At 37.4% G+C, this 17,985-nt stretch overlaps 1 protein-coding gene across 1 annotated transcript; it reads right to left on the bottom strand.

Moving 5' to 3' along the window:
• Positions 1-2,510: 2,510 nt before the first annotated feature.
• LOC311221126 (riboflavin kinase-like) lies at positions 2,511-10,348 on the bottom strand. Its single transcript, XM_084304925.1, has 4 exons — positions 10,246-10,348; positions 9,331-9,482; positions 8,156-8,258; positions 2,511-7,504 (listed from the first exon to the last, which is right to left on the bottom strand). Exons 1-4 carry the CDS (start codon positions 10,325-10,327, stop codon positions 7,380-7,382), a joined length of 462 nt encoding a protein of 153 aa, XP_084161051.1. The 5' UTR covers positions 10,328-10,348; the 3' UTR covers positions 2,511-7,379.
• Positions 10,349-17,985: the final 7,637 nt, after the last annotated feature.

Here is a 17,985-nt window from a genome sequence, read left to right as displayed (position 1 = left end):
TTTCAACTACCTTCTCAGCTACAAGAGATTTAAACTGTTTATTCAAGCAACTTTTCCATTTCTGCTGTAAATGCCTCAAGGATGGTCAGACGATGTCAAAGGGGATAATTTGTACTTATTTAGAAATGTAATTTAAAGGAACACAGCAATGTGATTTTTTTTCAATCACTACAGAAATGCAATGCATTGTAGTAAAGAAAAGGATGCTTTTCATGGCCCTTTACTGTGAAAGAATAAATTATTTGCACAAAACCATCTTGAAAATGCTGTTATTTGTCAAGTTGCTCTCTCTGAGCTCCTTTAGACTTCCAATAAGAATTAGCTCCAGACCTGTAAATCAATTACAGTTAGTGTCTACAAATGAATTGTGTGAGAATACTTGATTATTATGGATTGATATCTAAGAGGTATTTTTTGTATAAGGTATTTCTAAAGATACCAGGATCTTTCCATTTCTAAGTTCAAGGTTCTAAGGACAAGTCCATTGTCACCACTTTGAATTTAATCTTTTAATCAGTGCACCTTCAGTAAGAGAAAGGCATTCAAAGTCATGTCCTTTCACAAAGGCCCTCCAAAAAAGGATTTTTATTTATCAAAAGCTCTACAACAGTAAGGTACTTTAGAAAGATGCATCTTATTTGTCACTTTTTCTGGAGAAATTCTGAAGGAAAAAGAAAAGGTAAAAAGTGAAAAATCAGACTGAAAGGTCATATTAAAAGAAAAACTTTTTAATCCTTTAATTTAATCCTGCTCTCTACACTTGTTTGGATTAACTTGTTTGGATTATGCTGCTATTATTGATTTATAATTATTTATATTATTAATGATTTTATTAGTCATTATTAATGATTTATGTTAATTATATTTATGATTTATAATAATGATTTATAATGATTTATATGTAAATCATATATATATATATGATTTCATATATATATATATTATATATATATATGATTTACAATTGTAGGAATTTGCTTTAAATACCTGAACTTTCCCCATCATGTTTCAAAGGCTTAAACCTAACTATATCTGAGCAGTTTTAAATCACTCTGCTAGATACAGCAAGCTTTTTTTGCATAGGATCTCAGTAACATCTCTATCATTTTTATGAGCAAAGTTTCATTTATTTAAAATTGTCCTGAATGGTTAAAAATACAAATAAACCACAAAGACAGCTCTTTCTGCTATGTTCTCCTCCACCCACCAGAGTTCCTCTTAGAACATTTTTCTTACTAATATAGTTCAAAACACAAACCTGCTACAGGATATTTTTCACTCAACTTTTCCCTGATTAATTTTCTTTTAATCCACCTCAATTCCTGTTATCTTCGGTTAAACTTCTCTCTTTCTTGCTTCTCAAGCCTTCTTTCCTTCTCAAGGCCTTTGGTTTCTGTACCTCTTTTGCCCTTCTCATTTATCCATTGAGTTTCTGAAGTCCTTCACTCTTCTCTGATTACTTGTATTTTATTTGCCTTTCTGCTAGGCAACTATTTCTCATTACTCTATCAGTAGTAAAGCTCTTTCCACAAGATCTTGTAAAGATCCTATCCCCTATATAGTTTTACAACCCACTTACCCCTCATGTAATCCAGCAATTTGATTTCAAAGGAAGGTGTATGTTACCAGCGTTCTTTCCACACATAAGTAGAAAAAAGTTTTCTCTTCCATGACTTCATCCTGATTTTTTGCTAGAAAGGAAGTGAAGGCAAGTGCATTGGAGGAGTTCAAGTATCTTGGGTCCCAGGACTCCTTCCTCTACAGGCTATTTCCTGACCAGACTACCTTTTCATGGTATACCACACATTTACTCCTGGGTCTTACATGACAATTGCACAACTGGCTGAAGACTCAGACTGGAATTTTGAGCTAAAGATAGAAATCAAAATAAGAAACTGAATCACATAAGTAACTGTTAGAAGTTGGGTTGTGGGCAGGAGGCAGAATAGACCAGTACTAACTATAGATTTTTCATCTCCCCATAACATCTTAATGAACTTTGAGTAACAAGATGCTCCTGATGAGGAACAAATATTCAAACAGTTTAAGGGCACTTTGTTAATTACTTACCTACAAAAGCACTATGGGAAAGCAAGCCAACCGCAAACCTCAGAAAAATTTTGCAGAAAAACACATTGAGCACTTGGATACTCTGATCCAAAAATAAATAAATAAATAACAAAAAAACTATGTAGACCACGTTTATTAGAAAATAATTATGAAGGCAATTTGATATTTTTAATCTCAAACTTCAGTTCCAGAAAATGACTACAACAACTGAATGCTTTGAAATTACATTGCTCAGGTACTAAACAAAAACCTGAATGTAGGTGCTTAAGGACTTAAATCCATGCCTCCGGTCAAGACACAGAGCTGGTAGAACAGCATAACCCCTGACAAATACCAAACTACACTGAAAACTCCTCTCCATCTAATCCAAAAAGCAATCCTTATGGCATACCCATAACACATTACATTATTTTCTCATGGGAATGCAGGGATGTCACACAGAGGTTAAATAAAGGTCTAAATACTAACAGCATAACAGCATGAGAAGAAGTCTCCCCAAGAGACCAGAGACAGATTAATGTGTAAGATAGAGGTTTCAACTATAGCAGATGGACTTTTGCCCTGACCCAAATAAATGTTTAAACAAGTGAACAAGAACATAAGAATAGGACACAACTCTTTCCATCTGACTTCTAAAGGAACCAAGCAGTTTTAAATTTTGAAAGAAAGGGTAAAGACAGATCTATTTTGAGTTTACAGTGTTCTGCGGACATACCTCTGTTAAGTCCTAGATAAAGAACACACACAAAAAAAGAGGGGTTGTTTTCAGACACTTTAATTTTAGCTAGTTTAAATAATTTCTGGACACTTGTTCCCATCGGTTTAACCTTTTAGGCAATCACGCTTACAAGGACTTCCAGAGGACTATGACACCTAACTGTGCTAGGCATGGCACAGAAACACATCATAGGAGCCAAGTTTTTGTCAGAAGCCTCCTTAAACAGAAAAAATGTTTAACAGCAATACTAGCAATAACCTTTATTATAAACCACAGCAGTGATTCTTACAGATCAGAAGTTGAATAAACTATTTCTAAGAATTGCTGAAGGCAAAATAAGAATTCAAAAAGCTATTTGCTGCATATAGTCCTTTAAAAAGAGCTTCTAAGGATACCAAGGTTATCAACATATCAAGGTATCTAAGACATCAAAGTAGTACAGTGCCTCTTGGGGAAAACTTTCAAAGTTCACCTACTGCAGTTTTGTGATTACTGTATTTAACTAGAGTTATGAGACACATCTTTAACTTCTCATCTCCTTTGGCTCAGTACAATTTATCAACACAGATGTGGCAAAAGAGCTTGCAAAAAAAATCAGTAAATAAGAACGCACAAGTACCACTCTCTAGCAGGAACGCTACTAATGATACTTCCTAGCATTTGAATTAATTCACTGTATTCATCTGGAAAAATGTTTGACATTCTATGTTTACAACATTTGTGTAACAGTTATAGAAAATGCATGTTATTCACATTAGTAATAATTTTAACACAATATTTACCTTTTATAGCTTAAAGTAAGTACATAAATATGATTTTTTAATTCATTTTCAATTAGTTTTAGACAAAGTCATACCATATACACAGGGAATCTCTCACAGTAAAAAAGATACCAACTGAATACAGGCTTCATACCTGTTTCAAGGATCTCAAATTCACAATTCAAAATATACAAGCTATACAAGAAGCCTGTATGATCAACTATTCCAGACTTTGCTCCCTTATTTTTTTCAAAACACAAAAGCATGGTCCAATTTAACATCTGCTAAGCCTAGGGTTTTTAGGCTGTTAGACCCTCAGGCTGTTTAATGCCACAGTTATCCAAGTAAGACCATTATCTCACATGTGCATTTGAAAAAACTTCTGATACTGACATTCCCAGATTACCAACTCAATTTCACAACAGGAATAGACTTCAGGAGGCAACAATCAATTTAAAATGTAGGGGAAAAAAATATATAGTCTTTTTTTTTTTTTTTTTAAAGTATTTGAAGATACAGAAATACTTGTATTGCTTGAACTCCAACAATTTCAGTGATCCTTACGTTTCACTTGGTGCTCATGTATTACCTTTATATATAAAACTGCAAACATCTCAAACAAATACTGTAGCAGCAAGTCTATAAGCAAGACGAACATTTTTCCCCCTTTGACTCTGCAAGAAATTTAAGGAGCATAATGAAAGAACTCTGCACCTCTTTCAGTATATGCTAAAGAATATGCAGAAATTATTTCATCACAATACAATCAATCAGAACATCTGTGATAAGCAGCATTACAAGGTTCTTAATTACATTCTTTTATTAACAGTACAGTGCTACAACAAATTTAAATAGTTATTTGCACACAGTGGAAAAATATAACCCTTCACAAAGCTTATACAGTACTGGAGATCATGTAATGAACAGGAATACAGTATTTAATCTTAAATAATGTATGGATATATACATTCAACCAAATGAATGCAATTACATTTTCTCAAACATGAACACAAATGTGCAAAGACCAGTTTATTAGTTTACTGTTAACATTCTTCATACTTTAAGTGAGAGCTACGAGCAACTTAAGTTTCTCAAACTTTTCTTTAGGTACTGCTATCAAGCACAGCTGTTCCGAAAGCAAACGATTAAATGAATTTTGTACAGTAGCACTCATTAGCACTTACAGAATAGTGTTACTAAGACAACCAGCTTAAGGCACCAGGCTTTCCACAATAAAAAATCAGTGGCAAAAAAAATAAATTAAAGGCAGCTATGAGCTTAGCTGTAATACTACAGTGAATAAAGATTTATTCTTTACTTTGACAACACATTTCATTGATTAGCATGGCTACTATTTGTTCCTTCAGAAAGTAAAACATAAAATAAGACCTTGGCATAATTACCAACTCAAGAATCTCTTCTTACACGAGGAAAAAAATTCTCCCCTATCACATCTATATTTTAAAATGGAAAAAAAAAAAAAAAAAACTACTATCACTTTCAAGACAATTCTTACAGAGAATTCCAACATGCAATACAGTAAATCTACGTTATTGTGTTTTTTGTTTTTTGTTTTTTTTTTTTTAATAAAAGCATTTCTGACAGCAGTTTTTTTGTTGTTGTTTGTTTGTTTGTTTTTAACGTTTTCCTCCTAAGAAGGTTAAGGTGTGCTGAAAACGTCCAGGCAACAGCTAAGACAAAATTGTCAGTGTCTTTGGAGAGTTAAATTTATAAACAACCTTAGCAACATAGGCCAAAATGCTGTTTTGTTTATTGCAGTAAGTGCTTTTATGGAAATCATTCTTTCCTCCCTCAAGAGGTGTGTCCCTTCTATCTTGCCATCAGCAGGACTGATGAGCAATTCCTTTTAATAATGAAGCTTCTGTGTAAGTCCTACACAGCTATAACGATTCTTTGACTTGCTCAAGGCCTTTTCCAAAAATATCCTAGAATACTGGCTGAAATGTAAGTACTATTAAGTGGAACTAGAACCCTGGCATGCTGACAGGGTTCTAGCAGAGAATTCCTCAGTCTACTTCATCCAAGCTCTCTGAAATGTTGGATTGAAATTCAAAGTGAGGTGGGACAAGGAAGAAATTCAGAAAGTTGTGCTAGAGAGTGGGGGAAGTAGATTTAGAAGTACAGGCTTCCAAATACACAGTACACTTTCAAGTAAGTGTATGCGTTAACAGATCTTTTCCAAGTTAGTTAATTTTGACAACATACCCTGCACTTGCTTGTGCAAACATTTTAGAGTGGGAAAGGCCACCATGACTTGTAATAAATACTGAGTACCTTCTGAAATGTTCATACAGTAGTCTACAAATCTCCAAAGACTTTCACTGATCACTGATCTACAGTGAAAAGTTAGGATTTTACCTGCAATTAGTGTAGAGGGTTGAAAGGACTTTCCTATGCCTTACATTCTAACCTCAACTTTTAAGCCCACCGTATCATTGTCAGTATAATGAACCCAAGGGTTCTTATCTAAAGTAGCTGCCAGCAGCAACTAAAATGCAGTTGCTTTTGGTTACCTTCCCTGCCTTAGAAATATTGTTAAACTGGTTCTTTACCCTTTGAGCCTGAAACCTTTGACATAAATCAACTTTCTCCCTGTCATTCATTCTCTGAACCTTAATGAAACACTTCCTCATAAGAAAACTAAGCATGTCATGCATTGCCACATGTACATTTAACTAGGCAGAAGCTTTTATTTCACATTCCAGTAACTCAGTGAGTAACAAAGATTTCCTCTATTTCAATTAAGGCTACAATAAATAATTTCAACTATGACAAATATATGTATAGCATATCAAAAAATAAGAACAATTACGAATCATTCTTGTTACTGTTATAGAATCAATGGCTTCAGATACAAGAAGTCAACATTTGTCTCAATATTACATATTCCTAAGCTGCTAGCTAAAAGCCAGATACAAATTTGGGAAACAAATTAAAAGTAATATTCTTTATGTGAAAACTGACAATCTTCTTTGATGTTTTTAACTCTTCACACCTTAGGGGCAGTAGAGGTAATTAACTATGGTCACGCTCCACATGGACTAAGATCTCTAAATGACTTGTAATAATGGGTTAACAATTTATCTATAAGGACCTACCACAATAGCCTTCTCCTTTTGCACAACTAGATCAGTGACCATTCAACACAAGAAAACTTAAATCTTGTGTGGTTTTAGTGTTCAGGTCTGATCAGAATCACCCAAACAGGCAGTTGTGGGCTAACCCCAACAGGCAGCTAAATACCATATAGACACTCGCTCAGTTCCACCCACTCCTGTAAGTGCAAAGAGGAGGAGGAAAGGAGAAGCAAAAGCAAGAAAACTCATGGGTCAAGACAATTTAATAAGGAAAGAAGTGGAGTAAGAAAAAGAAATGAAATGATGCGAAGTTAATCACTCACTGCTTCCCACGGGTAGGCCAATGTCCAGCCAGTACCCAAGAAAAAGATGGCTATCCTACCTCCCTCCATTTTATGCTAGAGCACAACACGGCATGGTATGCAATATCTCTTTGGTTAGTTTGCATCATCTCCCTGGTTGTGTCCCCTCACGGCTTCTTGCGCAGCCCCAGTGGATGCACTGAGAGGGCAGAGTGAGAAACAGAAGGCCTTGATGCTGTGTAAACACTGTTCCGGAACAGATAAAACATTAGTGCGTTAGGTCACAAATCAAAAACACAGCACCATACAAGTTGTTACAAAGAAAATTAACTTCATCCTAGGAAGACCTAGTACAGGTCTACGTCATATATCAAATGATCCATGGCCAGGCAAAGAAAAGAGGTCCATGAGAGAAGAAAAAGTTTTTTCCTCAGTGGTTTACTATTTTCTCTTCTAGCAGATGAAAGAAATTGTCTTTGAGTTTAAGATGTTCTGGTAAACCTAGTTGTCTTTTTGCCACTTCAATGTCTTCTTTAATTGCTGAAATGAGTGCCTCTGGGGGAGAAACAAAAAAAAAACAACAAAAAACAAACATAGTAACAATATTTAAAAGCTGATCTGGATTCTGAATATAGAATAGAAAGTGAAAATAAGGTGCACCACAGAACAACAGAAAATAATCAGAGGCAATACATAATTATTACTACGAAGTTGGAAAGGCAACATTATCTTTGTTTTTAAAAATGCTTTAGTTTTGACTTTTTAACTTTTCAGTGCTCCAAGCACTACTCTTTCATTGTTTCAGGGCATTTTAGTAAAAAAAAAAAGTCAACAGAATTTCATGAACCATTTTAAAAAGGAATGGACATGTTAGACAAATGTTTTTATGACAGCCACATCACTTTAGAATTAAACCTCAGACAACCGGCAAGACCACATGGTTATTAGGCTCGAGTCATACAGTCATTGCACACAAGTATTGATACAATTGTGGCTTTGTTTCTTAATTGAATTTAATTTGTTTTTTAAATTATATACATTCAATGGATATATTAGCAGATTCAGCTTACGAAAAATATTTTACTGAAACGTTAAAGATTAAGGCATAAAACAGCTGACTCTGAAGACAAGAGAGAGAATGATAGCACAGTACTTTCAATATGCTAGAATACGACAAATAGCTTAATAGAAACTTGTAATACTGACCTAAAGAGTTAAAGTTTTTTTCTGATCGAATATATCCAATAATGACTACACTAAGAATTTCTCCATAAAAGTCTTCTTTGAAATTATGGATAATGTGAGTTTCCTAAAAAAAGAGAAATACGTTGGCAGTTATCATGGAGAACTGAGTTTTTCCCCTTGTTGCAAGGATGTTCACCTAACATCTTTAATTCAAATTCTCCCACATATCATCAGGAAAACTGAGATAGTCTAACACATATAATGCAAGATTAACAGGCTAGAGACTTTGATTATGTTAGGAGGAAGAGTTATACTTTGTATAGCATTTAAGAAAAGTTATTCACTTAGTAACAGAATGTTAAAAAACAAAAACACTCAGGAAAAACATTTGATCCCTTATCACGGAGATAAGGCTTTGAAAGCCACATATCAGAAACATTTACATTTGTTTGATCATTAGACTGATGATTCCAAATAACTGTAATGAATTTGGTTGAAATTGTTTAAAGAAAGCCTTCACGACTAGTTGTTAAAGGAACTGAATGTTAAAATTATAAAAGGAGTGAGGGCAGTAAAGCACAGATTCACATAGAAACAAAATTGCTTCCAAGTATTAGCAATTAAAAGTAAATTCTGCAAGACTCAGGAAAAGCACAAGAAGACCACAGATGGCACAGTTCAGGATTTTAATTCCATCCTGTTACTACTTCTGGAGCTTGACTCTGTATATTAAGCTATAGCAAATCTATGTATTCTACCATTTAAGAGAAATATTAATGAAAAACCACTACAAATTAAGATGACCCCAAATTTCTTATTTAAAATGCGGATGGATTGAAGAGGAAAATATATTAATATTTCCTAGCTCATTCTAAGATTCTCATAACCATTAAATTTGATGCTGTATTAAGCTTACGTTTATCTAGCTATGAAAACAATAAGCAACCACCAATTTGGAAATAAAAATCCATTTCAGAAGAATTTAAGTAATGGTGGAAGACACAACATACAACAAATTTATCTGAGACTACTTCCTTTTCAGAATACAAATATATGAGATGGATACCAAATACATTCCTAATATCAAACAGAATTTCTAAGGCTCGTTTATGGACCAAATTCTGCTCATCTTATTCAAAGTCAACATCTGGTTCCTTTATTATAATCAAAGTACCGCCACAAAGCAAAATTCTTACCACTGATTTCTTAATATTCTTATAGAAAGGATTCCATCCTATGCTCAAAACCATTTTATGCACATCTCCATTTCCAACGGAGGCCCATCCATAGTATACACCAGTAGGGATATCGGATGGAAAGCTTTCGACTACTTGATCAGAAAAGTTAGCTGCAAAAATTTTAGAAAATATACGTTTATGTGAATCAAGAGCATGACAGAATTCTCAAGCGCTTGAAAGTCAAGCTCTGCCAACCTGCTACATGCAAACAGAGTGCCGAGGATGATGATTGTGATATAACGTGCCACTTGCAAATTATAAATGATAAAATGACTTCATAAAATGTAGTCCCTGTACCACTACCAGTCAGTATAGCTCCTATTTTATTGTTATATCCATTCTACTCTAAAACTAAAATAGCCATTATGAATGCATTCCACTATTAGAAATATCACTACTATAAAATGGTCAAAGATAAATGAATCAAGTTTCTTCTGCGCGCTCAAGTGGCATCTTAGAATTATTTATGCATAATTATTTTTCTAGTAAGTAACTTAATTTGTTTGCATGTATTTTATGACTTTAGTCACCTGTCAAAAATTTCCAGCTGCCTTTTAGGTTATCGACAACTGGGGTTTTTCGCTTAGAAAATTACTTTTTTTTTTTTTTTTTTTTTTATCCTGACTGAAGGGAATGGAACTAAGACTCTCCCCTAACCGCTATCCCAGCTAACTCCCTTCACGCTTAGCTCCAGCTCTCCGTGCAAGGCTTCAAGCGGATTTTAAAGCGGTTTCGGCTAGGGACTGCCTCAACAACGGAAGGCACACGGCTCTAAACAACACAGAGAAGGGGGAACAGAGCGAAAAGAAAATAAATAAATAAACAAATTACTAAATAAAAGAAAATAAAGCTGCCAGGAGAAGAGCCCCTCACCGGTGGGGACACCCAGCTGGCGGGAGCCCCTGCCGAAGCCCCTCACCACCTCCCCGCGGCACGCGAAGGGCAGCAGCACCATGGCGGCACCGCCCGCCGCCGCCTCCACAAGGACGGCGCCGCCGCTGCGCATGCTCAGACCGTTAGGCGGCCGTTGGGCGGCCGTTAGACCACCGCCCCCCTGCCCTGCAGCCTGACGGGGGGAAATACCGCCCAGAAAGGGGGCTGCTATCGGACGGGCGGGTGGGGGGGGGGGGGGCGGCCCTGCCCGCCTGGGTTTTATGCCCCAAAAATCAAGCGGCAGCGGCAGCCCCTGGAGGTGGCGCTTCCTCCGCCCTGGCACGGGAAAAAGCTGCGCCCTGCGCTCCTCACCCGCGCATGGAAACGAAACAGCGAGCGGGTCTTCCCTCGCAGTTCCGTTTTTTCTTTTCTTTTTTTTTTTTTTTTTCCCTTATAGAAAATCGTCTTGTTTCTGCATACGGCAGACGCCTGGGAAAATCTGTGAAACAAATATTTTAGTTAGGTAATTACGACAAGCTGTTGCTGCTTGTTAAAGGGAAACCATTTCTGCGCCTGTGATGCATCCCTCTCCACTGCGGGCATTTCCTCTTGGAAAATGCGCCGAGACAGAAATGCCCATCCAGTGTTCTCATCGCCGTGCTCTGAACGTGAAGGCCAACTTGGCATTTCTCTAATTCCCCATTTCCAGGTGCTCTTCATGTTGTAGGTTTGTTGTTAAACTGCTCTTACATGCTCAGTTGAATAACGCTTTTTTTTTTTTTTTTTTTTTTTTTTTAACCAGGTGAACTAGATTGAATTTGCTGGTGTTCTATTCAAAATAGCAGATGGCAGTGCATATTCCCCCTTTAGTACGTAGCAGACAGCCTAAGCTTGTCTGGCTGTATCAGTGGTATGTATGCTAAAGAGGTTCTGGACTTCTAGCAAGGTGGCTATAGTGCACATAGCCACATCGACATAAAAGTGCAAGTGTATTTTGAAGTATCACCAGAGTCCTCGAAGTGAATTCACAATTCATGCAGAGCACAGTTGCTAGTTTTGCCAGTTTTATATACCTAGTTACAAAAACGTCTCCAGAGTTAGCTCGAAATCTGGTAGGTGGCTTTTCCGTGTAAAAAATCTGCTAAGTACTTATGCTCACACCTAATGGCAGTCTAAGCATCTTGTAAACAGTTCATTCTGATGATGGAGAACTCTCTTGACAAACTGGTTCTCTCACAACACAAAACACTGAATGCATTCATATGATCTGTAGGCACTAATTGCTTCATAGGATAAGGCCAAAATTATCTTAAAAAACAATTCTACCTCAAATTTACCCATATTCCTATTTTCTTTTCGCTCACCCCAGTCCCCCACTGTGCATTTAATGATAACATTTTCATTCATTACTTCAGTTTGAGTACCTTTGACTCACTAGAAGAATCATTGTTTATGTAACTGCGGCTGAACAAAAAAATAACAGTGGCAGTATATATAAAGGGAAAAGTGGAAGGCATAATACACAAGTAGTGCATACATTCTGTTCTGTCTAACAGCACGGAGAAGAAAATGTTACAAAAAGTTTTGTCAAGTGAATTTAGTAATGAAGGCATCTTGGGTATTAAGACCAGGTGAAGAATATAGCCTAAGGGTGGACTGTAATAATTGACACTGTGATACTCTGGCCCACAGAGTTTTTAGTTTATTTCATATGTACAGCAAAATGAACATGTGAAGCAGATATGTTTATATTGTTCGTATTTTGCTTCTTCCAGACAATAATGAATTGTAGCTTTGGTAATGATCTGTATATAAGCAGATGTACCCTTGTGTTCTGTTCTTCTTTGTTATTTTAGCTTGTTTTGTTTTATGAATACAACTTTTAAGAACAAAATTTTATATTCTTGTGATGTCCACAAGGTGCCATCCTCCGATCTTTTCTTCTTCAATATCTGCAGGTTTGGGCACACATTTTTCCAATGTTCACAATAGAACAGATCTTAAGAATAAGGTAAATATTTGCTTAAGAACCACATGGTTAGTAGTTTCTTGGAAGTATAACTTGTGACTTATATCTCATCCTGTCAATTGTTTTGTTAATAGTCCTTCTCAGAAGTGACGGGTCACTGTGATCCAGCTGTACATTATTCATCCTCGATGCATATTTTTTCTTTTGATACAAATTGTACTAAGTTCAGATTGGAAGGTGGATTTTACATAAGCAGAATTTAGTCACCTGTATTCAAATTTATGAGGTATTTCTTCAAGAAGTACAGTTGAATTTTAGTCACAAACATGTTCCAAGAAAAGCAGTTTGATAGGTCATACCTGCAGTTAGAAAACTCAGGCACTATTTCACAGAGCTGAAAAAGAACTGCCCTGTACTGATAATGTATTTTTACAGCTGTTGTCGCTAGTGAAAAGTCCCAAAGTATTTTTCTACTGTACATGTAACCATAGAAACCAAAATAAAGAAAAGAGGGCAGGTGTCATGTGTCATCAGTGCAGGTTTTCTTTTGTCCGGGAATAGGCTGCATGGTCCCTCACCTCTATTCTCTTCACAGAATATTGAAAAGGCCTCATTAATTTTCAAGCTGCAAGGGAGAAAGGTGCAGCACCTAAGCAACAGCATCAGAAAGAGAAGATGAAAATGGTGGTCCTGGTGACTGAGGAAGGAGGTAGCAAAGCAAATGTCAGCAATATTTTTTCCTGCTTGTGTGTTATTATTCATTAACAACATTCTCTTCTTACCTGCCTTGAGCTGTACCTCAATTTCTCCAGAAGGCCTTGAGCAGCGTGCTGGAAAGACAACGGCTGGCCTTCCAGCGGTGTTCACACATTAAGCAATGAATGAACCACCATGACAGGTTCTGTGAAAACTCACTGTAGAAAGGAACTTGACGTTTATAATATTCCTGCCAACACATCTTCCACACACGTGCAGGGCACGTCTTACAGCACTGCCAGCTCAGTAAGGTGAATGTGCTCGGTGTCTTGCTGAAAACATGAGCAGACACTAATGAAACCTGCTGGAGTGACCCATCCTGGCCTATGCTGTGTGGGTGTGAATGATATGACAGAGATAACTTTGCAACCTGTCCGAAGAAGATAAATGTTTCTGGTTACACACACACACGCGCGCACACACACACAATTAAAAAAAAATAAAAAATAAAAAGCCACCACAGTATGGGAGGGAGGAGGGTCCACTCCAAGAACAGAATTTTTTCCCCATGGTGTTGCTTGAAAGTGGGGTGCCCTGCACCTCAGGGGACATAAGATTTACTTTCTATATTCTAATTTTATGTTATCTTATTAAAACATCTATTTTATTAAGCCTTTTCTTGTGCTGTTCCTACTGAGATCCTGAAACAACTCTTCTTTGTCACCTCCTCCTGCACCCAGGTGCAGAACAGCAACCATTTAAGACAATACTGGAAAATATTAGTCCATGTATTTTATTCATGGTCAACATAATAGAACTCCCAGAGTTAAGGTATCCTAGCATTTTTGTAATTACTCAAGAATAATGTAGAAAGTACTTTTATGAAGGTGGTGTACTGAGAGATTGCCTAGAGGGACAAATTTTGCTAAAAAATAGCTGACTTGTTGAAAAGTATTTTACTGATCCCAGTAACCCTGCTATAAAAACAAGAATCCCACAAAGTCAGACCAGGTACAGCAAAAGCACCTCATACTGAAAAATCAAAATTAACAAAAGCGCTGCGATTTGCAGAGAAATTTGACAAAATTTCACCATGTCACAAAAAAATAAATAAATAAAAAATGTGGAATGATGATATTCCAAGTTGAAAGCTTGATGACATAGAAAGATCAAAATAAAGACAAGAGTCGAATGCTGTATGTTAATAATGCTAATAATATCAAAATGAGCTTCAGCTCCATCGTTTTACACTGTCATTAAAGCTATTTGGATATGCTGGAAAGAAAAAAAAAAGTGTTCATACTGTTGTAGAAATAACAGGCTACAAATTAGATCAGGTCAGAACAGATGTGGTATATTACTATAGCTATAGAAGGGAAAGAGCAGCAGCATGACAGGCTGCTGTTGTGAACTCCGCCCAAATGAGAGTTCATACGCCTTGGGGTTATACAACACCTTCTTCACCAAAACCATAAGCAGGGTATGGTAGATAACAACACTGACAAATCCTTCGGATAAGAAGGCTCTAGATAGTACATCCTTTAACAAATAACTAATTTTATGAATAATCTGCTCCTTTGCTAATTAAATTGTGCTGACTGGCAAACCCACTATCTGCAAATGTTTCTTAGCTACTTGGTGTTTCTTGACTAACTTTGTGAGAGAGAAATTAAACTGGAATTTAAATGACAAAAAAAAAAAAAAAAAAAAAAAAAAAAAAAAAGCAGTGAAATAGTCAATAAACCATAGAAAATCAAATGAAAGGCTTGAGCATAGCATTGCAGAGACAAAGTCTGCAGTCTTTTAGAAGGAGCCTGCAATTAACTGGCAGTAATTTACCAGCTGTCCTGGTTGACTGGGAGGTCGCAGTTAACTGGAGGCTGGTGAATGTGACTCCAATCTACAAGAAGGGCACGGAGGATCCAGGGAAGTACAGGCCTGTCAGTTTGACCTCAGTACCAGGGAGGGTGATGGAGCAGATCACCCTGAGTACCATCACATGGCACAATCGAGTGATCAGAAGCAGCCAGCATGAAGAGCAGGTCCTGCCTGACAAACCTGATCAGATGACCCACATAGTAGATCAGGGAAAGGCTGTTGCCTACCAGGATTTAGTAAGGTGTTTGATGCTCATGCCCACGTTCTCCTGGAGAAACTGACTGCTTGTAGCTTGGACAGGTGTACAGCTCGCTGGTGAAGAACTGGCTGGGCAAACAGGCTCAAAGAGTCACAGTGAATGGAGTTCAACCTCGCTGGAGATCAGCCACCAGTGGCGCGCCCCAAGACTCAGTAGTGGGGCCAGTTTTGCTTAACATTTTTATCAATGGTCTCTACAAGAGGACCGAACACACCTTCAGTATGTTTGTGGATGATACCAAATTAGGTGGGACTTAGGAAACTTTGTTAGTGTTTCAGGAAGAGCCTGACTGATTCCCTTCATTGTTTTGATTTCCCTTCGTGGTTAAAATGCAGGCTTTTCCAGGCCATACCAGAAGCATCTTTCATCACTCTTGCTACAGATGTTGGCAAGAGAAGAAGTCATTCATTTCTCAGGCAGTCAGGTTAATGCCAGACTTGCTTCTCATTTCTACAGTGCAATCATCAAGTCATGTTTTTTAACTGGGTCAAAGTAGCAAAAGTTAATCTAAGTGGCACAATGAAAGGACCCTAATTTCCCTGTACATGTTCTGTGGCTAACTTCAAGAGGTGAGATGTGCTCAAAGTTGATGAGCAGCTGTGAACCAGGGTGAGTAGAGGAAGAACAGCAAAAAGGGAAGAGGCTATGAGGATTTGTCAGACACTGCACCTAGGGAATTATCCTTCTCTCATCCTTTCATTTTGAATGAATATCGTATTCCGTAGCTGACGAAGCTTAGAAGAAGTGACTTCAAAGCCTTTCACTAGACTGTAAACAAAATGTATTTTTCATATACTATAAGGGATATAACTGAAAAGGGCAGAACAGTGTTGACTGTATGAAACATGAGGAATACAGATGATCAGGATAAGGAAAATAATCAGTAACCCAATCATTTCACTTCTGCTGAGTGCATCCAGCCCCTGACAGCAATCCTTCTCAGTATGAAGCCAGCAGAGAGAGTAAGGCAGTATGTCTGACACTCGTCTTATTTCAGCTCAGCATCAATTCCATATTTACATGTAATCACAGTTTTCCAACATTGAAATGATTTTTGAAATGCAAAATATTTTAAAAGTCCCAGAAAGTCTTAGGCACTTGAACTTATGGTTAGAATGTCATCTGCTGCCTCAATCCTTCATGAACCTGTAACCCTGGAACTGGAGGAAAACAGCTAAGAAAAAACAATATTCCTTGAGATGTTACTTAGGCAAGCTCTGCCCTTCCCACAGCCTCTTTTTCCAAAGTTTCCATGACTTCTGCCATCCCACAGGGAACGTAACCTGTCTCAGCATCTGAGAGTTTGATAAGAGGGGGGTAAGAAATAGTATCTTTTGTTAATTATATACCAGTAGATCTTTGGAGACAGTTTTTATGTGCTGCAATCACAAAGACCAAACATTGTTGCTATGAGATACTTGCTGGGCAAGAGTCAGGTGAAATCTCTCTGGCGTAGGTAGGTTTTACTGAGATCCCTGCCCAGGGGCTCTAGCAACTTTGAAGAAATATGCCCAAAGAAAACAGACAGGGACAATCTTCTTAGAGAAAAATCACTCTCCTGAGCAAGTCAGGATAATAACAGTTGCTGCTTTTCATTCCAGCCTATTCTGGTCTCAGACCTGCAGAACTGTTTGGTCCCTGTGGCTACACCACTCTTGCTTATCCCTGTATTTCCCAAGTCCTGTTCTTTGCATATCAAAATTCCGAAGATCCCACCTGAGCCTTCTGCTCTCAAGGCTGAGCAGCCTCATCTTTCTCAGCCTTTCCACATAGGAGAGGTGCTCCAGTTCTTTATCTTCTTTGTAGGTCTTTGCTGGACTCTCTCCAGTAGCTCCCCTTGTACTGGGTAGCCCAGAACTAGACACAGAACTCCAGGAATGGATTCACTGGTGTTTAGTAGATCACCTCGCTTCATGCACTGGCAATACTTTGCCTAATGCAGTCTAAGATACCATTGGCCTTCTCTGCAGCAAGGGGACATTGCTGGCTCATGTTCAACATTCTGTTCACTAGGATCCCTGGTCCATTTTCTGTCTGTCTCCTTTCAAGCTGTGTGGCCCCCAGCACGTACACTCTGCACTATCATCATCAGGGTCATCTCCAGTTTGAAACACACTCACCTAAAAGTTGGAATTAATGTTGAGTCCTTCTATCCCTGAAGACTCATTTCCGTTTTATTCAATTATTTCGATTCTATTTTAGAAAACATTAAAAACGTTTTACAGGCTTTCAAGTTAATCTGTATTAAAAACAAAACAAAACAAAACAAAAAAACTATAAAGGGTAGTACATGTATGTCTCATGGCAGCTTCTTCTCCTTGAACGAAGCCTACATGCAGTGCCTATGCTCCAGCACTTGGTGGTGTCTTCTGCCAGTGTAGTAAGTCTCTGGCTTCCTAGAGCACTATTAAGTCGTATTATGCTCTCAGTAGCTCTAAGTACAGCAAAGATCATCGACATTGTAAGGGAATCCCATCACTTCCCTGTTTCTATCAAGTTAGCAGCCTTGATGCCAGCGACATTTGGCCTTTTGTCTCCATACTTGTTTGTCAGTGATAAATCTTTTCCCTTCACTGTATGTGCTTAGCAATCTGTGGGTGTCTGGGGAAGGTAGAGGCCATCTCAGCATGCTGCTCTTTCTTTAAGAAAGCACTGGCAGCAATAATTCTAAACAAGTAGCATTTATCTCAATTATAATCAAGAATCTACATCAATCAAGTAGCTGAAAAACACCTTTATATTAATTAGTGTTAGCTATCTTTTCTTTAAAGTTCCAGCCTGCAGACAATGAGCATGTAGTAGCTGTAGTGCAAATGAGAATTAGATCTCTTGTATCTACCTTTTTTTCTTCCATTACACTTTTCAAACTTTAGCAGAATTTTTTGCATCTGTGAAATATGGAAAAGGCATATTATAAAGAAAATTGCTTTCCTTAGAA

Source organism: Netta rufina (assembly GCF_964035555.1).
Source record: "Netta rufina genome assembly, chromosome: Z".
In the NCBI taxonomy this organism is placed as follows: domain Eukaryota; kingdom Metazoa; phylum Chordata; class Aves; order Anseriformes; family Anatidae; genus Netta; species Netta rufina.
The sequence above is the reverse complement of the archived record's forward strand: the minus strand, read 5'-3'. Positions and strand labels throughout refer to the sequence as shown.